This window comes from Megalops cyprinoides, chromosome 12 (assembly GCF_013368585.1).
Source record: "Megalops cyprinoides isolate fMegCyp1 chromosome 12, fMegCyp1.pri, whole genome shotgun sequence".
NCBI lineage: Eukaryota > Metazoa > Chordata > Actinopteri > Elopiformes > Megalopidae > Megalops > Megalops cyprinoides.
The window spans coordinates 27,662,884-27,687,030 of NC_050594.1; the positions used below are offsets into that span (position 1 = coordinate 27,662,884).

At 41.4% G+C, this 24,147-nt stretch overlaps 1 protein-coding gene across 6 annotated transcripts; it reads right to left on the reverse strand.

The window, feature by feature from the left end:
• Positions 1-9,625: 9,625 nt before the first annotated feature.
• Positions 9,626-16,188, reverse strand: LOC118787092 (cell division cycle-associated protein 4-like). Of its 6 annotated transcripts, none has more exons than XM_036542516.1 (4): positions 16,063-16,188; positions 13,184-13,253; positions 12,063-12,241; positions 9,626-11,660 (listed from the first exon to the last, which is right to left on the reverse strand). In XM_036542516.1, exon 4 carries the CDS (start codon positions 11,651-11,653, stop codon positions 10,817-10,819), a length of 837 nt encoding a protein of 278 aa, XP_036398409.1. In that variant the 5' UTR covers positions 11,654-11,660; positions 12,063-12,241; positions 13,184-13,253; positions 16,063-16,188; the 3' UTR covers positions 9,626-10,816. The 6 variants fall into 6 exon arrangements, with proteins under 6 accessions (XP_036398409.1, XP_036398410.1, XP_036398408.1 ...); XM_036542517.1 differs by lacking the exon at positions 16,063-16,188 and adding an exon at positions 15,511-16,051; XM_036542515.1 differs by lacking the exon at positions 16,063-16,188 and having other exon boundaries at positions 12,063-12,199; positions 13,184-16,051.
• Between the last annotated feature and the right edge of the window lie 7,959 nt (positions 16,189-24,147).

Consider the following 24,147-nt stretch of genomic DNA (forward strand, 5'->3'; position numbering starts at 1 on the left):
GGGCTGACGTATACTTAAGCCGTGCTGCTTTCGACAGGGGAGAGAAAGGGGGAAAAACAGCGAGAGGCGGAGCGCCAGGCGGGAGGCGGAGCGCCAGCGCGGCTCTACCCGCACGCAGACAGCCGCTCCTCCCACATTCAGGCGGGGGAGCGAGGGACGGGCTCTGGAGCTCACGGGGCACCGAATGTGCAAGTGTTTTTGAGTCTGGCTTTCTCAAAAAACAGAGTTTTATTTTTAACCGAACGAATGCCTACCCCATCCGGGGCCGTGTGTTATGCAGTCAGTATTAAGAAAACCTGCTTATCCCCCCCTGCCAGCACCCCTCTCTGCCACTTTCACATATTTTTATGTCGTGCGACTGCCTGTGCGGTTTGACATTGTTTGATTAGCATTAGCAAACCTGATTGCAAACAATTCCGACACGCCACTTCGCTTGGTTATAGATAAGCAAACCATTACAGGAACTCATTAATAAGTTCAGATTCAAACAAGGATAACTCCTGTGTCGTTCGTGCTATTAGACCTGCAAGTATTATAAATCCAAGAGGCCTTTAAAGGTGTTCTACCTCAAGCATTAGGTGTCCATGTCCATTTAATATTTTTAATTTGTAAAAAGCTGAATATTGTACACCTTTATAAAATACAGTTAGCAATTTACTTTACATTTAATGTCACTTTCTGGACAATGATTCCCTTCCACATGATTGCCGGTGGTATGTATAATTTACTGATAATTTACAGAGTCAGAAGGGTTCGTTTCTGTGCGTTGTATTTGGCTGTGTAACGTTGGGCGTCTGAAAATGAGCCAGCCATTTATATTACTGCTCTCTAACCAGTTCGATTCTGAGTGCATATAGCGTACTGTACGGAAAGAGTCGTGAAATCCGCAGCCTGTCTCTGATAGCAACAGCAGTCTATAAATGGAACAAGACTGTTGAAACTCAGTCAAACGCTACAAAATTATTCTTGCTCATTTTAATCCAACACTTAAACAACCCAGTCGGTAGAAAAGAGAGCACGGCTCAGAATAAAAATCAGTATAACGGATATGACTTTTTCTCTCCGTCAATCAAAATCTTACATCTGTATCTTCACAGCAACGCTTATATATTTCAAGCACACAGTTCCAGGAAACAAAAGCACAAATTTCCCGTTTCCCCAAACTGAACCCCCCCAAGTCACGAGATAAAAGAGCACAACCACCATCTTTATATGACTTGGATTTCTTGGGAAGAAACATAAGAAAGTCCATCCTTCAAAGAAATATAACACACCTTGAATGTCACAGTATTGCATCTCCAAGCTGCAAGGCACTGAGCCATCCAACCACAGTAACAGTGCTTCAAGCTGGGCCTCTTTTTAATTCTCTGGCCCCTTTTACCATGGCAACCGAGGAAGATAAGAAGTTGTGGCTTGACACATCAAGATTGACTGAACAAGTCCCCCGTTTAAGGGGAAAAAACATTTACATGGCTGATATTCCAAATCTGCGTTCTATTAAATACACTTCAAAAATATCCCCTAACACGAGTTTCCCATGTTCCCCCTTTCACCGATTGTCTGAAGACTCCTTTCTGTCAGCTTTGGCCTCAAACAACATCCAGAGGGCTTACAAACATGCAGGTACTATTGAATTTACCCTCATTTGTTAGAGTAGGCATGCCATACAGAAGTTACAAAAGAGTTAATGGCTGAGCCTGATATATCATAATTGCCAGTGTTTTTGGGCAATAAATGTTGTGTAGTGGTCAACACACTGGAATCTGGACTAGAGTGCTGTGACATTAGCCCCTTTTATTTCAAACAAGCTAATGATTAGCCAGTATTGAAAAGCTTGCCAACCCCCTGGTCACTGTTCACACCAAAAAATCACCCCTGCCAAAATGCTGGCAAATTGGCAAAATGCATGAGGGAAAGGCACCTTCAACCCTCTCATGCACTGTATTAACGTTTCAATACAGATAATGCACTTCTTTCCAAACCTTTTCTAACAGTTCTGGCCTTTTCTTTTCTAAACTTTACCTTTTAACCATGTTATTCCCGTGGTTCTTGTCATTAGCCCCTAATGAGCATATCAAATACTCTTACATTTCAACTGGCTGTCTGTAGCGAAGGGCGAGAGCAGTCACCCCACCCGGCCTTGAACCCAGGTCTACGGGGTACCAACCATGCGACTTTGATCGCGACGCCAAAGAGCCAGGCTCGTTGAGATGGCAGTCAGAGCACATACTCCACTGTAGTGACAGCACTCCATCACACTGTCCCAACAACTTATTATGCCAATATCAGTCTATTCTTACTGCTTTTTCAGAGGAGGTCTGAGCAACACAATCAGAGGGAGTGAAACATATGGGTCAATGAATTAACCTTAGAAGATGAAAGCAATGGGAAATTATTTTGAAGCAAATACAGACAAGTGATTGATCCTTTTGGTCAAATAATGTGTGCATGAGGGCTAAGCTGCCATTACATTTTTGCCTGCTGTCTATTACTTCACATCAAAATAAAGACCACCAATGCCAACAAGATTCCTCTCTACTGATGCAGGTCTCCTTTAAGACTTTGATGCTACAGTAGCAACAGTTGATCCTGCCAGCACAGAAAATGCATGCTTGCCTTTTGATAGAAGGTGTGAAAGCAGATGCATGCAGATTGCTTTGCATGTTTTTAAAATCACAAAACAGGGTTCACTGGTAGCTATGGAGCAAACTTGTGATGAGCTCTGTGACTGACGAAGCCAGCTGGTGTTTGTGATGCCTCCTTTTTGCATCACTGCTCACGTCATAGGAATGCCAGCAATTCACCAGCTCCATTCAAGATGCACAATTGCTAGCTTGTAGCACCTCAGAGCTAGTATGAAAGCCAGTTTCAAAAAAGCTGGAAAAGTGCCAACTAGGCTGCAGGTGGACTCAGTTCACACTGGAGGTGGTGGTGGATATTATAGGGGGGTGATGTTGACAATAAGGCTGATTTTGCTCCACAGAGAAAGGGGGTTTAACCCTTTGCTGTGGAAACCCTTCAGCAAAGTAGTCTAACTCAGTGGGCTTTCACATATATTGCCAGCATTCAAATATGCCTCCCCTGGCATTCAGAATGTAGGTACTGAGGCTAATGCTAAAGAATTTTACTGCTTGCCCTCTAACAAGAAGGCAGAATACAGAATTCAGTTGTGTTCAATAAATGAAATTGCTAGGATTTGTGCTAATATACTTGTGCTGTATATTAAAAGATTAATAAAAAAGTTAGGAGGACAATTAATTACACATGACTGAATTATGTCTTGGCTGTTACCACTGACCGTGTGGGGCTACAATGTTCCCTAACAGGACTCTGCTACACTAAACATAGGGAACAGAGCATGCACACAGCATAATTCTTCCTTCACTTCCTTCATAGAACGTACATGATTTTGAGCTGTGTGTTTGCATGTTGTGAGCTGTAGTTCAACAATGAAATTACCTCATGTATCTAAAGCACCAAACTGAAAGAGTTTAACATGTGGAGAAACCATATATTTTCATCATGCCAGTATTTACACCCAAATTATACATCAGGGGGTGATAAGCTAGAATTTGAATGCCAAATGTGAAAGGCCTTTCAATCTCGCCAAAAAAATGCAGGTGCATAAAAAGATGACAGAAAGCACCGATGTTGGCCACCTTGGTTAAAGGCATCAATCAAAAAGGTAATATTTCCTTACCACTCCTGCATCAGTCCAAACTGCACTTGTTCTACAAAAACATGTTTACAGTTACATCATCAAGTAATACCAAGCAGCAGCTGTCAAATGCATACTGAAAATGTCATTCAATTGATACTGCATTCTAAGCAGTTTCTCAGAGATGACAAACACTAGGCTAATTAATCCATTAGAAATGACACAACAACTTCTTTTCAAAAACATGGCAAACAGTAGCACGAGAAAAGAGCACGGCGTTGGAGCAGCCTTTCTCCTTGAATTCCTGGCTTATCGCGGCCTTGGCCAAACTTCCCAGCCCTGCGACACTCCTCACTGTCCCAGCATCCCCCTCGGCCCGCAGACTCTGTCCTCTGCTTTTGCTGAAATGCTCCACTTGCTCTCACTCTCTCCACACTTGGTTTTATGATTACTTTCTGAAAAGCTCCCGCTCAAGGCCCCTCTCATTTTACTTTTCACAGTTCACATTTTATACCTCAAGGTTTATATTGTGTGTGGACACCATAAACCTATCAGACTCTCATGTAATCAAGCCTGTTTCATAGTTGTATTTTGTGTAACTGTGTGTAGGCGTACGAACAAAGGATAGAATGCCCTCCTTTTTTGGAATCACACTGAAATATTCGAAGATGGTCCTAAATTAGCTGTTGCATTTAATTTTTGTATGTTAAGACTTTTTACTTCCGTTCATTGTTTGTAGATAAACTGCTACCATGATCTATGAAGGCTCTTCATTGATTTACATATTGCCTCTGTACCACAGCACTGGGAGAGAAACAATATGGTCACATGCTGAACACCCACTCCTCTCGACTGTAAATGAGTGTAGTACAAGTTTCCTGATTGGAGGCAGGGTGGTGGAAGAACCAGCTCTCTGCCAGGCGGAAATGGCCCCAGAGAGGGGGCTGATTGTGTGTGTGTGTGTGTGCACGCACGCACGTGGGTGTATGTGCATGTATATGTGAGGGGGGGAGGGGAAGGGTGAAGGGGTGGGGACAGAGTGGAGATTTCATTGATGAGTGGGCTGGGATCTGAATAATAATAGGCCAGCAGGGTGGACGGTCGGGCTGGGTGGACGTCTTCATAAGGACTGCTCTGTCATTGTCAGGCAGCAGCGTACTTCACCAACACCACGCACACCAGAAGAGTAAATCCAGCCCCCAAAATGAGTGAGTCACCCTCATGAGGCAACAAGTTACACACCCCATCAGGCGCACACACACTGCAATTTGTTTGCTGTTGGGTGTGGGGAAGACGACTGACACAAAGTACAATGAGGGCCTCCAAGCAACCCGGAACTTCATTTCGTGTCCAAAAGCACAACCGCAAGTGAACATTTTAGATGCAGTTCTACACTGACATCCAGTCCATAGTGTGATGCAATGCCACTGAACTAGCAGGATGGCCTTTCTGCTTTTTCCATTCATTTTCTACTAAAGCATTTTAGTCATAAACCACTTATGTATTGCCTCTGATTTATGTTACAGTTCTGCATTTATTCATTGTAATCAATTTCTGCACTTTTATCAACATTGTGCAGACCATTTACAATGAATTAAAGAGACAACATATTCTTATACATATTCTTCTATATACAGGCACTAAATATGAAATTGCTGCTCATACCTTCAAGATCCTGTTCTTTACCTCTGTCTTTTGCTCCTGTGTCCTATGTCTGCTGGCCTTTTTTTACGTATATCATCCAACATATGATCTCGTGTCAAAAAACCTGCACTATTATATTTCTGGGATTCAAAGACATTCTCTTCTTGCTCTTTATCAAAATCTTTATTCTGTTAGTGTACCTCACCTAAACTTCAAGGTGAAACATACCAACAAAAAACAAACAGCCCTTTAAACTGTCCTGGATCTTCCTTTTACAACTCCAAGACTCATTTTCACCTTACCTTCTTTACTGGTTAAATAGGTGCATTCACATATACATCCAGAATTAAAAGGGAGTGGCGATTACTCTCACATCTACAAATTCTATGACATATGTGAACATTAACCTATGGCCAGGAAATGGACAAAGCTGACAAACTTGTGACTGACCAGTAAACCTTTTTGTAAAGAAAAAAAAGTCAATCTTGTGACGATCGTGTAAGGAATTAAAAGACAGCGTAATTTCACTTTTCACTAGGAATAAATGGTGAAAAGCACATATAAAAAATTAACACACATTATCTGCTGGGACTCGCAGTACGGTGTGGAAAATAGTTTCTATTCTTCAGGCTTGTTAAGCCTAAAACATTCAATGGCTTTAAACATAAAAATTGGTTCCTAACAGTAAAGTGTGCAGTTATACATTACTCAGAATGTCTACATCTACGAAATCTTTGAATATGTAGTGATTTTTAGGATATTTTTCTTGTCAGCTTTAGCTTTGTAGAGAAGCCATTTACCTTACAATGATTGATGACTGCTTCTGTCATGCTACTTGAAGAGGTCAATGCACAATATCTGACACACAAAGCAGAGCTGTGAGAGCCTCCCTAAAGAGATGTAGAGCATCCTCCTATTTCTCCTTCCTCTTTCCTGCACTGGTCTCATACCCATCCCCCTCCTGGCTCTGGCTCATTTTATCACTTACACCCCTAATACTCACTCTGTTACTCTAATAATCTATTACTGTACGATGTACGCTCTTGGGCCTCTCATACTAGACATACATGTTAGACAATTATCTATGTAATTCACTGCTGTCTGCTTCAGTCTGTTAAAACCCTCAATCCAGAGTTTTTCACCTCTTCCTTGTTTTTTCCTCTTGCTGTTCTTTCCTCCTTTCCTTGCTACCTGTCCACATCCTCAGCTGCCTTTCAAGGCATCAGATTCAAAGATGTAAGGTAGCAAAATGGCTTCCTGTTTCTCTCCAACAGCACTTACTTCCTCAACACTTTTCAACTAGATCCCAAAAGCAAGTGTTCTACCTGACACAAAAGCAGCTTTTATGAATGAGAATTCAACAAATGATAATCTGGCAATTGCGAAACTTAACCACTCCCAGACAGAGTAACAATTGCTGTACCTCTGTTTTTACTACAGAGCGAATAAATGTTTAGGATTGGACTCTTAAGATTTCCCTCCTATCTACAGCAAAGTGCAGCAGCCGAATCAGCAAATGTGATTCCAGCTGGCAGCTCTACAAATTTATTTCAGAGTGTACAGCTGCCAAGGGCCATAGAGGCCATTGGTACTAATTCAGTATCAGAGGCCCCTCTACAGGATAGTACTCTCAACCTCAAAATGAGCCCTGTTCCTCTTCAGACACCATCAGCAAAAAGCCTCATATTCCGGGGGTTTTTTTCCCCACATCTCTAAAAGACTGCATCTGGACAGAGGATAGAAAGTTTGTTCATGACAAAAGGTCTTAGTTCAACTTAAAGATGTAAACCATTTCCAAGCTCACTGGCCATACAGTGTAGCTGCATTGCATGTAAAATTAAACCTGTCAGAACATTCCATATATCTGTAATAATGATACACTGAAACAAGTTCACTCCAAGTAGAACAGCAGTAACAGAGTAGTCTGCTCAGTTTCAATCCTGACAGCAGGGATGTTAATTTCTACACAGCAAAGAGTGTCTAGATGACAAGCATTATGTTCCTACAAGGATCTTACACATAACGTTTAAATCGGGAACACGACAATGACCAGAAAAAAAAATCCAGCACGGTGCATTTTCGTAACGTTACAGGCCTACCAATTCGTTTTATGGTCTAACACTACCCCCTCATGCTGACACCGATGAGTTCTGCTGAGCGGTATTCGTGTGGTCCAAACTCATGAAACCAGCTAACGTTAGCTAGCTATCATTTTCTGATTGCTAGCACGCATCACAACGCGACAGCATTACTTCATAAAGAGCAGAGAGCTTTCTTTAAAAAAACATAACCAACTAATGAAGTGTACAGGAACAAATATAATAATGCAGAAACGTAAATGCCTTGCTAACTGCCTGTCTATCCATCGTTTCTATATACGTTAATGCTGGTTAGCTAGCTAGCTAACGTTAGTTACGAAAGCAACTAACGTTGGAAGTTGCTGCGTAGAAGACTTGGATACATGAGTCCCAATGCAATCGGTACACAGCCAGCTAACAAGCTACTCCATTCCACCAATTTAATGTAGATTTTTTGACTCATATTTGTCCGATATATTGTCCGTGTTACTCATTCCACTGTGAAAGGAGTCATGTAGCTAAGTTAGCTAGCTTGCTGTTTATTTACTTTTTAATGTAGTTAGCTAGCTAGCAACCTCAGTGATTGCTTACGTTAACAACCTACATGGAAACTATATTCCTAATGTTTCCGTAGATTTGGCGTGGTCTGTCTACAAGATACCACTCTCCCAGTAAAAGCTGATGTCGCTTCCTAATGTTATCTAACCGTATCTAGCTAGACTAACGTGAGCTACTTTGGAGCCTAATTGAGAATTGAGATACATCAGTACATCAAAATGCAGCTGTTTTTGTGTTCTAAAATTAACGCTGGGTAACTTGTCCTGTAATACAGTACCTTGACGAAGAAAGGGCATCTTCAGGTTGGTCAACTTCCTTCCCGCTTGTGTCGGCATTCAGTCGGCACATAGTTGGTCCAGTTGTGTTTTTTCTTTTCATCGACGTCTCGAAGGAAAAACCCTGCTTTGCCCCATTGCATTATTACATAAACTAAAGAGCAGTAGTTTCTATTACAATGGCTAGACGAATAGGCTAAATTATTCTGAAAATCACATTAAACCAATGATCTAAAGACTGTTTGCTCCGATGTCTTTAAATATTGTATATCAAAACAATGACACACTTTCAGTGATCGAAGAAGACAGAATCTAACAGTTCAAAGTCCAAATTTGCCCAACTCACTTCAAGTGACTAAACGCTCAGCGGCAACTCTGATTCCAGCACTGCAGAATCTGCAGGAAAGACACTCAGCTGATTGACGACCGGCAGGTGGGAAAATTATCATTGGATAGATGAAATCTAAAACCCCGCCCAGTAACCACTTTGATTGGCTACTTTTTTTTTCGTTGCCGCTCCCCTTCTTTTTTTCCCATTTGGTCTGATGGTTCGCTAGAAACGTGACAATACACGCTAGTTTCTGATTGGTTGCGACATGGCTCAGTCATGCCTTATTTCCGAGTTCGGTTTTGAAGGGGTGAGATTTGATTAATCGTAAATTAAACAAGGTCTTCAATAGTTAAAATCATTATGGCAGCCCAGACACACGTAGTTTCTACAAAACATTATTTTGGTGCAATTTAATATATTCTTAACGAGAGTCCGTTTATGCAAGTCCAGATAAGAGTATACACAAAACAGGATTTACTTATGAATTACGCCATGTGGAGTGTGAACACTACGAGATGTTCTTGCTCTTAGCAACCGATCAAGACTTTGACTTACCGCTCTTCCTCACTCAACATAACCTACGAAAGAAGGGTACTGATCAATTTGTTTTCATTTTTAGTACTGATTTGGACAGAAATCCTTACCGTTCTTCTTAAGCCTCGAGGTCCAATTATTTGAACTACAGCAGGAGTCTTTTAATTAAGGTCTTCGATACAGTATGAAGAAAGGTACCAATATCTAGCGTCACTCGTTATGGTGACTTTCTCCCATATTTGTTACAGAATGAAATACTAATGTGAACTAAGCAATTGACAAAGCAATACAATTCCTGGAACAGTGGACTACTACTCAGCCATATTGCTACAGGTAAATTGATTTACTGAATAATGCTAAATCATAACTTATGTGTGTTAACCATTGCAGTCATTGGACATCATAATTAAAAATTAATATGCCTTGTGATACAAAGAGAAGACAAGATTTTAATACTTTGTACTTTTATTAAAAAATATTTACAAAATGCTACAATGTATATAAAATGCATATATCTAGCCAAATAAAGGAAATAAATGTGCTAAATTTTGTGGGCTTGATTTGCAGTTTAAACTGCACTGACATCAATCAGAGAGTATGGTAATAACAATCATAATACTGGCTGTTTTTACACAAAATGTTTGCCTGAGTAATCTCTTAAGGAATCTCTTAATAAGGAATAAAATTCAGGGGAATCTCTAAGATATTTTTGAAAAAAGCAAGAAACCTGCTCAGTCAGTCAATGATTTAAAACATAATTAAAACATTATATGAACCCTCGTTTGATGTTTTTACACTTGAATACTGTTTAAGACATACTGTAACACTAACTGCATAGAAAATGAGACCCATCCTTTGAAGACGCAAGGATGGTGGGCATTTAAGCTTTAAATGAAAAGCTGATTCTATCATGAGCTGAACAGAATTCCAGACTATCTGACAAGTTTGCATTCAATAAATAAAATAAAATAAATTAAAAAAGTAATAACTTAACTGGGTCGGACCCATAATTCTTCATTTGTAACAATACAAATATAAGAAAATATGGCTTCTTAAAGCAAGACAAAGCAGGTGCTATAAGAACTTAATTCAGATGTTTAGTAAGTGTCTGACTCATGAGTGTCCTGCTGGAATCTGAGAGGGTAAAAATTTTGCCAAAGCAATGACACATTACGGTGCCATTTGTTTTGCAAATCTGAACTACATTTATCCACCTTCCAAATCATACTGACACCATAGGATGACAATGGCAGAATAATCAATACTTTTAAAACCCTCTCACACTGAAAATAAAAAGAAACATATTTAAAAACTCATAGTACTGTAACAGTTTCCAAGCTGTAGGTGTTGTAAAAATATATATTTATATACACACGTATATATATATTTTAATATTTTTTCTTTTTTTTTTTAGGAAAATATGTGTTGCTTTAGAAGTTCAGGTATATGACTTATTCTGTTCACAATTTATGTAGTGTAATGACATTTTAAAGTAAATGACAATAAATTAAAAGTGAAATAAAAAAAGTTAAAGCACACATAAAATAAAACAAAACATACAGAAAGTATGCAAATGAAACCATTATGGTCAGCACATTGAATCTCAGCCCACTGTAGGGCAATTACACCTTGTTTAGAGGGTCTCTGATTTAACATGCTTCCATGTGAATGTGTAAACATACACAAATAGACAAACAGAAAAATGTGGAAAAATCTACAGTCTCTGTGAAGATCGTTTCTATGAGCCCACAATGATCTCCATGATGTGGTCCAGTTCATTAAGATCAGGTCGACAGCTGGAGTTTGAGCTGATGGAGGAGGGCCCATGGGAGGACAGGCTTTCCAGGAGGTCGTAAGGCCCCATTTTGGGCGTGCTCTGCATGCCAGTCAGCATGGTGTCCAGGTCATAGTAAGAGGCATCTACGTCTGAGAACAACTCCTCTAAGGCAGGGTCTGGGCTAGGGTTCTTGATCTCGAACGTGCCAAAGACCTGCTCTGTGGTCTTGGAGTCTGCTTCCAAACTCTCTTCATCCTCCCCTCCTGATCTCAGACCGTTGTCATCTTCATCCTCCTCATGGGCTTCTTTCAGCTCCTCTTCCTCCCATGGACCCACACCTAAGCTGCCTGGCATGTACGTGGACGGGACCTCGGAGGAGACCGAACACAGGTGGTCATCCACAACCACCTCTTCCGAGTGGCAGCCATCATAGGCGATCACCGAGAAGGGTTTGGCCTCCTGATCCTGGTCTCGGCCTGACGGCCGGCACAGGATTTCTGTAGCCACCAGACGGTCAGCTGGGCTCTGGCTGGCGTTGAGGGCCTCGGTCATGATCTGCCAGCTGCCGTCCTGCGTCATCTCCTCCTGAATCTGCCGGACGGTGTTGGCGATGAGCACGGAGCGGCACAGGTTGGGCTCCACCAGCATGTGGCACAGCTGCAGCTTGATCAGAGACATGTCCAGCAGGGACTGACGCTGCAGGTTGTAGGAAGACAGCATCTTGACACTTGCCGGGTGCTCGTCTGTCGTTTCATCCCCGGCATCAGAAAACTTGCGTTTCGTGCCCTTTGGAAACATATCTGTTCTATGAGGGGAAACCGGAGAAGGAACGTTGATCAGTATGCATGTACATGTTTGACAAATGGAACAAACACTCAACACACTGCAAGGAACAATAAATTAATAATAGCTTAATGAACATTATTATACATCACTTTGTTAATTTAAATTCCAATGCCAAGATTACAGAAGAAACAATTACTCCTATTCTTTTGCCAAGCTTTGCCAATTTTCATCATAAAAAATTGCATTCTATTACAAAACAAATCAATTACAAGTCTACACTAAAACTACAAAAATGTGTTTAAAGCTTACAGCAAAAAAATCCTAGAACTCTGAATTTGAAAGCCACTTTATAAAAAGAAAAAAAAACTGAAGCTGTATACTGTAAAAGCATACACATTTTCTCGAAGTTGCAGTGCTATACCTTTCCTGTTGAGAGGCACAGGATTTAACATAGCAGCTTCTTCCAGAGCGCAGCGCTTCAGTACTTTTGTACTAGCGACAAACATCTTTTGTTCTGCACTCTTTCTGCACATTTTAGGCCAGTCAGAAGTAAGGCTCCTGGTGGGCGGAACAACCAAACTTTAAACAGCCCCTGATCCGCTGAAAAGTACAGCATGTTACTAGCAACAATCTCTTGGTCAAGTCCTCCTCAAACACAAGCTATTATAATGGCATGTAATAATACTCCCCATTCATAGATTTGTTTAAGTCATGCACAGATGGCAGAATTACTGCAATTCCTGCAAGTTTCAGACATGTCAGAAAGATCTGTGACAATCCCGCAAAATAATGGGATCACAGGCAAACAGGCAAATGAATTGTCTGTTAACTTATTTAACCTGATTGTTGATCATCTGATTCTGATTTATGCCAGATGTGGGACTGCAGTTTAGATTAATCCTTGCCAGAAAAATATGATGCACAAAACACACTATATTTAAACACAAGGCACACTCTTCCAAATTAACTCTAAAAGGGGGTATTTTCCTGATCTTGGAGAGAATGTCACTGTATTAAACCAAACATTTAGATAAGAGCACTGGCTCAAGATACAATTTAGTCCCAGATCAGGGCTTATTAGGGGTGCCTTAAGTACTTGAAAGCTTCCACAACTCAACTAGTAACAACAGACTGTTCAGGCCAAATGCACATTAAATTCTATTCATTTGATGAATTTTGATTTCATCAATTCATGACAGCAGACTATGATCAGTTATGTTAGTAAACCATGCGACACAACAGTGATAGAGTTACTGTGCATATAGCCAGAACCACTCAGTCTGAAATCAATCTTGATCAGAGATCAGGACACCAACACCAATTCTTGTAAAATATGAACACAGAATCTCAAATTAGGTGTAAATAAAGCTTTTGATAGATTTCCCTTCATTTTAAACCCATATATATAAAGTTGTGCATCAAGAAAAATTAGAATAGATCCCCACCCATACAAGCAGACACCCCTATATATAACCAGTTGTCACTCAAACAATATTTAAATCAAAAGGAAAAAAGAGACAAACTGTACAGTACTGTACATACATCTAGTATCGAAACGAGTGTTGGACACTTGCCTCCAGTCACGGGGCCAGCCAACCAGGGCTGCTGGAGCCTAAAAGTAACAAACATGCAGCTAAAGCAGAGAGAACACATGACAGTAACCAGCACGTCAGTGAACATTGCATCCAGCGTTACTATGTGTCCATGGAAATGATGTAAGGGCATGTGTGTCTGGTAGGGGAGGGCCACTGGTCATTACTACCCAGCCATATGTATCAATCGCCAGGGAAGTGTCAAGGATTTGAGAAAGGGAGGAGGAAATGAGGAGCTAATAAAAGACCGATCTGAATGCAAGTACGTACGAAATGTTACTGTTGACACAAAGCTAATTATCTTTCCATGAATATCTGTGCATCATTCCGTTTGGGGAAAACACAAACTATTAATTGCAGGCAAAACAAACAGAAAGACATGGGAGGTTTGGATTTCAGGGAGGAAATAATTTTTTTTATTACTGCTACAGCCTTGAATGCAACCCACATCTATGGATATGCTGGACATGACACAGCAGGGCAAATATGAAGTCTAAGGCATGGGAATTTTGTCCTACCTGACACAAGTGCGACATCCCAGAACTGTAGTCACATCACAATACAAGCTGAAACACTGTATCTGCTGTGACCAAACTAAAAACTACAACCACCGTAAAAATGTTATACATTAGGTGTGTGCAACTGTGTGCACTCCGTATCTTACTCTGCCTGCAGAAGTTTGCAAAGACAGAGTTTTAGGCAGTACTTTCGGAACACATTTTAGGGCATCTTACTGAAATCAAAAGCAAGTTAGATGCAACAAGAAGACATTAAAAGGTCACTTCTGACAGCATTCCTCTCCTATCTTTGCCAAGACAACCCTTCACCTACATACAAAACATACAAGCACTCACTTCTGCCATTCCTCTGAAATGGAAGAGAACAGTTAAATTCAGCAAATATTAATCCCGTCCAGTGCCAAATGCTGTATAAGCTGTCAAGCCCCCGACACGCTTACTGCAAGGCGTCACTATGGATACTTGACATGTTGGTCAATACAACACCTGCAGTGCCCTGCCAGTTTAATAAGTATTATAGGGAAAAACTGTGTTCAGCATTCATTCAAGTCTTCTCTTCTACCCTTCTTATACTGAAAGTATATAGGGATCTGTCAAATTGACGTGTATCCTGTGAGTATATATACACAAAAAGAGTTGTAAAGCATCTTTAGAACATGGATGTAGAATGAATCATTTTACAAACTCGGTCAGCTGAGGTGGCACACCTCCTACGGAAAAAAAGAACCAAACAGTATATGCTGTTGTTCTACATTACTTATACTGAAACTGAAAACAGGAACAAAAGGAGAAATGGGAAATTCATAAAATTAAAAGGGAGGTCATCCACAAACTACGGGACGGCCACTGCAAACCTGAAAAAGGACCATATTGAGGGCAGAACTGTTACTCCAAAACACTTCAGCAAATTAGTATAACTTACAACCTGGCAGCAAAGAACAGACGTATTAAAAAAAACATAACATACACATTAAATTGACAAACCTTTGATCATTTTTTCAGTCAATGATATTGGAGTTAATATGGGGAGTGTGTACAAGACATTTACAAGTAAACATTCTAGAATGGTGGGACTGCTATACGAGGAGACCGTGATAAATGTTTGCAAGACCGTAAAAATTTCAACGTGTTTTTATTTAACAGTCTTATTTAACAGTTAACAATCTCCGTAGCTAGCAGGTATAAGGAACTGGTTGGTGCTTATCTGAGCTTCAGCACTGGCAGAGCTAGCCAAGCAGACAGCAAGCTTGCTCGTAGATTAAGTATTTTCACAGCCCTGAATAGGATGGTCATTTTTGCAACAACTCATGTGAGCAATCTTGTTTTCGGCTGGGCAGTGAAAACTTAAACTGGTGTTGTGGCCTAGATCAGCTGAAGATCTGTACCCGTGGCAAAAATCCATAACATTTTCTGCTGGGAGATTCGTCAGCCCTGGCAACAACTCCATACTGCGCTCCATTCGCCCCCTACAGGCCAGAAGGTTCGTTACACCTGAAATATATCATGTCACGCAAACACAGGTGAAGAAAACATTTAGCTACGATTCCCGGGCCGCCGATTCAGATCTTTCGAAATTCCCACCCAACACCAACCCCGACCCCGCTGAAGTGAGACAGTGGACATACAGCACACGTTAAATCTAACTCGCTCCGATTGATCCACCTCCCTCCATTATAAATGAAATATAGCTACAAGCTCCACCCAAGTAGCAACCCACTTCCCCTCCCCCACCACGTTGACGTTTTCGGTATTCCCCTACCGGTTATGAGTCTTCGACTGATCAAACACCACTAATATTCAAACGATGAAGTTTTTACTAATTGCACAAAAGATGAAATGCGGACAGAGAGAGTCGTGAGCCATCTCTAACGACTGGACTCATCCTACTTCCCCGGTCGCTGCTAATACAGCATGCTTTGTCTTCACCGCCAAAGGCACAAAAAATGAACTGGGGAGCGGAGGCGACGACAAGGAGGGGAAGCCATTTTGAATTTGCTAACTCCTTCTCGCCCAGTTACTTTTAAATCTTAAATAGATCGCCACCGACTGGATGTTCAGTGAAGACAGAATTCAGAGCTACACATAACGCAAGCGTGTCTTCACTGCAAACAATGTAACATATTCCCTGAGCACGTTTTACCAATGGCAAGAGAACCGCTCGTGTACTTCCGCATAGAAAATGCTTGTGTACTCGCCAGCCTCACATTAGCGCCCTCTGACTCATCCGTGAGTTTCTTAAACATAACGGGCTAAATACCCTCCGCTCGTTTTCAGTATCGAAAAAGAAAGGAATCAACACTTATTTGCTTACCTTTTCAGTATCTTAGTCTTTACTGGCGGCGGGCATACGATCTTCGTTTGGAACTAGGTGGCTAGCGAGATCGGGACAATTAAAGGCACAGCGCTCTCCCTCTCTCGGCTTCCTCGACACTGATTGAGCCGGAGCGCAGCTACCGAGCGCCCAGCTGCGGCAGAGCGAAGGGTGAAGTGGGCGGACACCATGCATCTTGATCGACAGGCTGTCGCTTGAACACAGAATATGCGAACAAAAGCCGCGCATACAGGGAACAAGGGGACTCTTAGGTTTTCCACTTCGGGCTGTATTTTTTTTAATCTAAAGGTTCCACTGATCGAAGAAAACATTGCATTGCATCAAAGAAACGGGAGCATAACGTGGACTGAACAGCAGCATATTTATCAAGAAACACAGCCGTTAAGATTATTTTTCAGTACAACTAGAAGTTTAATTCGTATGGGTTTCAGTATACATTGACCATTCCCTTTAATGTTTCTTAAAGATATCAATGTAGGCGTTCGGTACAGTGTGAAACTTGAGCTGAGCAATATAACTAGAACATTAACAAGGCGGTATTCAGGGGTAAACTTGACAGTGATCAGAAAACAAAGTGATGGCAGCAACAAGGAACCGAGCCCTGCGAGCGACAGCATGTCCATTGTTGGCCTTTTAGCTACCAATTGTGTCTGGTTTGGGAACCCCTCTGCCAAAAAGATGTGGTGCGATTCACTTATGCTCCGCACACTCACCCTCCCCCTAACATATGTCCCGTCTTACATCTGTCACATCACACAAAGCGCAGTGTCAGCCCAGGAACAGCACGGTGGTGCATCCTCTGCACTGATCCCTTCTGTATGGACCTCATTAATAGTGCTTATTAGCCATAATCACTTAAAATGTTTTAGCAAAATGATTCCGAGCTGGGGCAGGTCAGATGTTTGCTTACTGTGTATCACTCGCCTGAAGTTTTGTGATGGGGATGAAGCAAATCCAGAACCTCAGCGATTATTACTTTGTAGCTGTATAATAAATGAGAGGGGTGCCACTCGAGAGAAAGACCTGCCAAAACTGACATTAACTGACATGCTTCCTCTGTGCCTCTGTGCCTTACTGCCTCAGATGTATTCCTTCCCCGCTACTTTGAGTGAGGCTATCAGAGAATAAAAACAGCTAGAGACTGAGATTTGGCAGCATCAATAATGTATTTATGAAGGTAACATGAAGGCAAAGAACACTACATTGTTATTATGATATTATTACATTCTTATATTGTTTCAAAATGTACAGTGATGTACGAAATTACTGTTTTGAAATTACTGCTGCACCCACACATCACAAACAGATATGTTATTTTCCCTCCATATGCACATTTGAATAAGGCATTCCTGTAAACTCAAGTTTGCTTACATCAAAACAGCCTCTTCTGGGTCCCCAGAGCTGCAGCTGCCTATTCCCTCAAGGCTATAGCTTCTGTTCTGCTGCCACTCCTCCGTCTCTGATACACTCTGACATGTCAGTGTCTCACAGCCCCCCAGGGAATGCTCGTATCACGCACCCCTCAGAGCATTTGACTGGTGGATTATGCAGGTGACAGCAGGAAGGGAGCAAGCGGCCAACTCTGGAGCATCAGTTTGGAGGTAAACACGGATGGACCCTCCCTTTAAGACTCTTGCTTAGGCCTACATATGCTTAGGCCTGGAGTGCTGGTGAAATATGACACAGGATTTCGCCACTGAATAGTATGTGATGCGTAGACTAGTTAAAAACAGTTTAATGAACAGTTCACAGACAACTTTCAACTGATGGAATGAATTTGCAGCAGTACAAAAGACAGTCAGGAGGAATAGTGAGCCTAACTGTGATTCCTCATAAGAAAACAAACTGAAACGTGGGACATTTTAGCGCAATGTTAATAAATCAAAATAAAACATGACAAAATTTTAAATGTGCCAAACTGAGCCTGTGTCAGGGCTTTCTGTGTTGCTTTACGTCATTGATTCACTGATATGAAGAACTGAAATATAGGTTTGGCACCGCAGCTACATGCAACATTAGTCACAACGGCTCTACTCTTTCTCTCATCTCAGCTATGCATTTCCAACAACCCTGCTGTCACCAAAGCCTTCACAGTGCACCCATAGGTCCATGACCCAAAAGTAGAGCAACTCATAAATTACACTGAGCTGGAAGTGTCACTGCTGTGCAGCTCCTCCTTACTTTTTCTTGGATCCCAATGTACAGTTTTTTGAACATTACCCCTACAATTCTCTCACTTTTTAATCTCTCTCATTCATTGAGTGTACATTTTCTTCTAATAAGCTATTGTTTTTCTCCTGCAGATAAAACCATTTTGTTTTGCAATCTGCAATAAAATGGGAAAGCCACATCAATGATTAAATGTGGATGTGGCATTTCTTAACTTGTGAACAAAATGCAGTTTCTTTCATGTGATAAACCCAATGCTTTATTCCAGTCCTGAAGTGCAGCATTTAAACTGCCTGCATCCTTGCCTACTCTCCGTCTGTGGTAAAGGAAGTTTTTTTCCCTTCCTTGGCAGGAAGTCAACCCCATAAAATGCTGAGGGCCTCAGATGACCCAACAGACTAAATATTTTGTAGCACAATCATTTCTGAATTCTAAAATATATAAATATTTTGCCCGTGATAATGTTTTTTGCTGTTTTAGCAACTAAGCACAAACCAGTAGTCCCACAGAAAAAAATACATGTACATAACAAAACAGAGGTGGAATCACTCCCCTTTAACTCTTTGGCCTGAAGCCTGATCAGATACAGAAATTGCTCACATTGAGGAGTGCAGTGTCTATTTGCTGCTTGACAGCTATGGTATGTTCCCAGCCTTTTCTTTGTATAAATCTCAGTATTTGCAAACGAGATTTCCTAAAACTAACAAAACGAGAGGTCACTTTAACAAGACTCAACGGTTTACACCTGCATTCAAACAAGTTTTTACTTTGCTTGTTGTTTTTTTTCCCATCTTTATTTTACCGTTTGTCATTTTGGCACGTACGTTCATTCTGTGGTCAATAGGCTATGCGTTTGCCCTAATAAGGACTCGACTGAAGTTATCATATGACTACGCTGAGGTAGTCATCGGTTCTGATTGTTTCGATGTGAATTGGCATCAACAGTTTCACAAAACGTGCTCACATTGCTATTAGTTTCATGTACCAGTAGAGGGAGACATAGACCTGGAAGATGTGGTAAGGCCAGCCATTAAAGATAACATTTTTGTTAAGTTTGCCCCATTTTCTCGGAAGTTCGTTAAATCAAACGATTCAGCATCCAGGATGTAGAGAATAACCACAGCGTTACTGGTCACAAACAGGAAACGAAAGGCCCTGCAGTCTGAAGCAGTATGCAAAATGGCCCAGGTATCTGCAGCTCTGGTCTAGCACTAATAGGCTGGTTGATTTGTTTGCAGGGTTTGTCAGGAATGCTACGATTTCCACCATGAGATTACATGACATTACATTTTGTAATTTAGCAGACGCTCGTATCCAGAGTGACTTCCAATATGCAAACACAAAGTGCATCTAACAAAATGGCATGAAATGTAGGAAAACAAGGACATGTACAGTATATGGTTCAACATATCAAGTGAAATGCAATGTCTCCATTCATTATTGTTATTAATATTATTATTATTGTCATCATCATCATCATCAGCATCTCCAATTACCTTCATCCCCCTTGATAATCAGTCCGATAATAATCCAAAGACTACTGCATCCTCTACTGCCTCCGCAGTTCCTCATGATTATGAAATCTGATTGCCATCTCACATGTGATCTCAGGAAACCAAATTTGCACTTCACAATAATACGCAAGCCCTGTATGTCATGTTTTCAGTTGTGTAATTGCAGCTGTAAGGCATCCTCGTTCTGAAAGGGCCTCAACGAACCCGTTCAAGTTCTGCAAACAGTTGCATCCTCAACATGGAAGGAAGTCTGGTTTCTTCATCTTTGACCTCAGGTGGATGCTAAAAGGGTTGATGATGAAGGAAGGTTTATATGGCAGAATGATACCAGAAAACACAGGCCTTTTTGTCAAATGATAAGAGGCCATTTGATCCTGCACCCTTTTTAATGGTCCTCTCGCATAGCAGGTAGCTTGTGTACACAGTGCACAGAATATCTCACCATCATGTCACTGGTGGATGCAATTAAATCAGTAAACCAGGGCCTCAGATTTCCGAAACAATCTTTTCATTATCAGCCTGGCCATTTAAGTTCTCACAAGCTTTGAAAGCTTCCCTGTGTGTTGCCGGTGGGGAGGCTTGTGTTCTTCAGGCATCCTAAAAGCTATACTGATGGAGCGTCGGCCCTGGCAGGTTTAGCCATGCTGGGCAGGTCTCAGGTGAGAGGCCAGACAACGTTCTGCACCTGGCCTTCCAGTCTGAGGGTTGGGCATGAGGAAAACAACCTCACCCCGTGAAAACAAATCATCTTGCCATGCCATGAATTTATGTTCAACCTGAGATGAAGATGAGCTTTGAAAGGCCATGATGAGGAGGAAAAAGTTACTTCATAGACCTGAGGAATTTGAATGAGCTATTTGGATTTGTCTGAATTCGAGAAATAGTAATAGTCAAGATGTTATTCAGTATTCATGATAAAAGTAAGATCAATCTTTAGGTCTATGCTTTCGTCCAGAAACAGGAATTCATGGACCCCATAGTGTTTTCTCTACATGTTGCTCTGTATCTGTGCTAGTCTATTTCATAGTATAAGCCACTTAACCCCTTCCTGAATTAAAAAAATACATGCACATAGCTATCAGAAAAATATCAAATACTAAAAAGTGTGGAGCATTTGTAAAATCAATCTCGACTGACGACCGTGACTCCTATGTATGAGTTTACAGCATTAATCAGCTGATAAAGTGTACACAGATAATCATGGCTTATAATGCTACACTCTTAACACTGAATGCTTCAGACACCCATCAGACAGGACATAGCACAGGAAGCCTCTAGAGACATGAAGAGATGTAAACTTGTGACCCGGCAAAGGGACTTTTTCATGAGCTGCAGGAAGAATAGGAAGTGTCGACTCCACTTCCTCTGTTTTTAAGGCCAACGCTTCAGCTCTGAAATTGAGACAGAGACAGCCCAGCTGAGGACATATGTGGTTATTCTGTGGGAAGAAAAGACTTTCTTTTCAAATGAATTCATTCCTCACAGCTTAAAAGGTATTTGGTTGGCTTCTTGTGATGTTGTGTTTGAGACAGTATCTTCTGTGTTGTTCTGTTTCAGCAGATGCATTATGGGATACTAAAAAGTCTCTGTAGGTGAAAAATCGAAATGACAAATGAGACACTTTGCATTTCTACAGTTGTATGTCTTTCAGATGACATAAGTGGTGTGGGCCCATCCTCCAACGGGTGCTGGCTTCACTGTGGTGCTCAGTGTGGCTGGTAGTGCAACAAGGAAGGTTGTATTTATCACAGTTCAGCATTCCTCTGCGGGCGCAGAGGCTGTCACAGTGAGACACACCCAAAGTTCAACTGCCAATTCCAAACAGGTAGCATAAGGAGAAAAAACAAAATAAAATATATAAAAGAAATGTTGGACCAATGAAGGACGAGACCATGTTATCTTAAAAGTCCATTTTATTTAAACATTTCTCATGCTAGAAGTTACATCTTTTCTCACATAGAATATCACAGAACAAAACGACTAAAAGTCTCATTTGTCATGCATTCCTTTGCAAAAGTCAGCACTGCAGAATTTGGTGATTTTTCAATCATTTTTTTTCTTGAACTTGAACAAAAGCAATTAACCAAAGATCTATATATATATATAGATGTGTATATATATATGTGTGTGTGTGTGTGTGTGTGTGTACATTATAGTTATTGTTCCATATATTACCAAAAAGGTAGTTACACTTAATAAGAAAGAACTGCCTTGTATTTAAAAATTCATGGAACTGTGCTTTGAGAAAGCTCATGTTTATTACGGAAGGCAGAGAGATCCCATGTCTGTAGGCTGGAGGAGAAAAAGGTTTGTTTATGTATTAATTATTAATTATTTATTTTAGATTTATGAATTATTCACATATTTCACGAGAGAGGAGCCAAATTAGGGCTACAGGCAGAGATGCAGAGAAAGAATGAATTTCCCTTTGCTCTTCAGTGTCATGAACATTAGCACCACAGCAGCTGAGCTGAGTGCTGTTTCAGGCTGTGCCTCATTTTCAGTTTCAAGCTATTCGTTTCTGTGTACAGTACCAGTGGGCAGTTTCCATTGTGGCCATCCAGAAACAAAACTTTCAGCGAGCATGGTCACTGATAGCTATGCTCACTCTATACATGAGCATCCTCCACTAGGGTTCCTCAAAGATGCCGCAGCTTGCGCAACACACTTCCCCAATAGCAAACCCACATCACCATATTCTACATTCCCCCACCCACCACCCCCTCCACACACGCATTCAGACATACACATATACACATACACTCCACCACCAGCCCCTGACTGATTTGATCTGTCACCAACGGAAAGGGGGACAATATCATTTTACTTGCTCAAGCGTAGAAATCCTGAACAATAGAAGAACCGCAGAGACAAAGACAATATGCTGTGCAGTGTGATGCTCTCCCTCTCTCTCTCTCTCTGGCACTTTCACCTCCCCCTTACACCCCCACTCATCCTTTGCCCCCAGGGTAGGTGAATTTCATTGGGAGTGCTTTCCGCCTCGTATTCCCTCCACCCCCCCCCCCCCCCCCCCCCCAGTTTTGTCAAAAGCTCAATGACAGCTGGGTGGTCGATTTTTTTTTCTTTTAAATTTTTGATGTCTTTATGGTTTGCCTGTATACGAGAAAGCCCAAAGAACAAAGATACTTTGGGGTAAGCTAACATCAGTCTCGCATTATGCGCTAAGCAAAGAAAAGACGAGAGCAGACACTAGGTTCTTCTATGGAAGTATATTGCACCCTCTATCACACACTGACCAATAGCACAGGCACGTGTATTTCAGAAAGCAAACTGCAAATTTGCTCATGGAATGCAGAGAGTTTGGTTTTAGTATGACAGCCAATCGGGGTTGATCTATTGTATTTTCTGAATGATATCAGGGGAGGTGTCTCGTTTCCTCTTCCTTGTGTACCACTGGTATTCAGTTTTCTTGTATATATGGATCCTTGGGTAAGACAGTCTTAGTGGATCAACTTGTGCAATCCATGTCAGCCCATAAATGATTAGGATTGAATGGCTTCTGCTCAGCTATACAAGCAATGTGCTGGCATGTTTGTGTTATTGTGAGCGGGGCGACACCCAGATGATGGCTTCCTGCTGAACCTCTCCTTATTCTCCTGGCATTTGCAGCACAGACAGTACAGCACAAACAGTTCCACTGGGGGTTCCTCTGCTTGCCCAGTAACAGGCAGCTTGGCTGGGTGGAGCGGGTGAAGTCAGGTGAAATGATGTGCAAATGGACACCAGCTGGGAGGGACTCTGGTCACCTGTCACACAACAGACAGGCCCAAAGCCCCGGCTGCCATTAGGGTGTCCAGACAGAACCCAGCTCCTCAGACGGACGACCGTCAACATAAGTCTAAGTGCGTGGGTGTGTCAGTGTGTATGGGGCTGAGGTCCTGCACCCAGATGCTGGTACTTAATGATTTATTGGGGCCCAATTAAACAGTGTGCATCATCATGGAAGTGATTAATTATTCATGACCTGCTCTGGAGGCAGAGAGTGGCTGTACAGCCTGACCACAGAACAGTCCTAGTCTGGGTGACCAGGCTTCACCAGAATAATGTCTCCTCATCAATCATTCAGTGATTCCCCATATTGCGCTTTTACCAGGGAAGATATACATACATATACATATGTATGATAAGGAAGTGTACTTGTTCCTTACCTCATTATTATGCTGCTTAACATTGATCAATTTATGATATACATATGCCAGATCAAATTTGTCTTTGTTAAAACACAGCCAATAATATATGTTTCAATGTTTTCACATAGCTTAAACTCACATTAAGTATTTTACCCAGATTCAGTAGTTCTGTCTCTGGGAATAAAAATGGTGTAAACAGGGCATGAACTCCGATAGGTGCTTTATTAATG

What these genes read in the sequence shown, in the direction of transcription:
- LOC118787092 (XM_036542520.1), bottom strand. Translation starts at nt 11,653, where the DNA reads ATGTTTCCAAAGGGCACGAAACGCAAGTTTTCTGATGCCGGGGATGAA.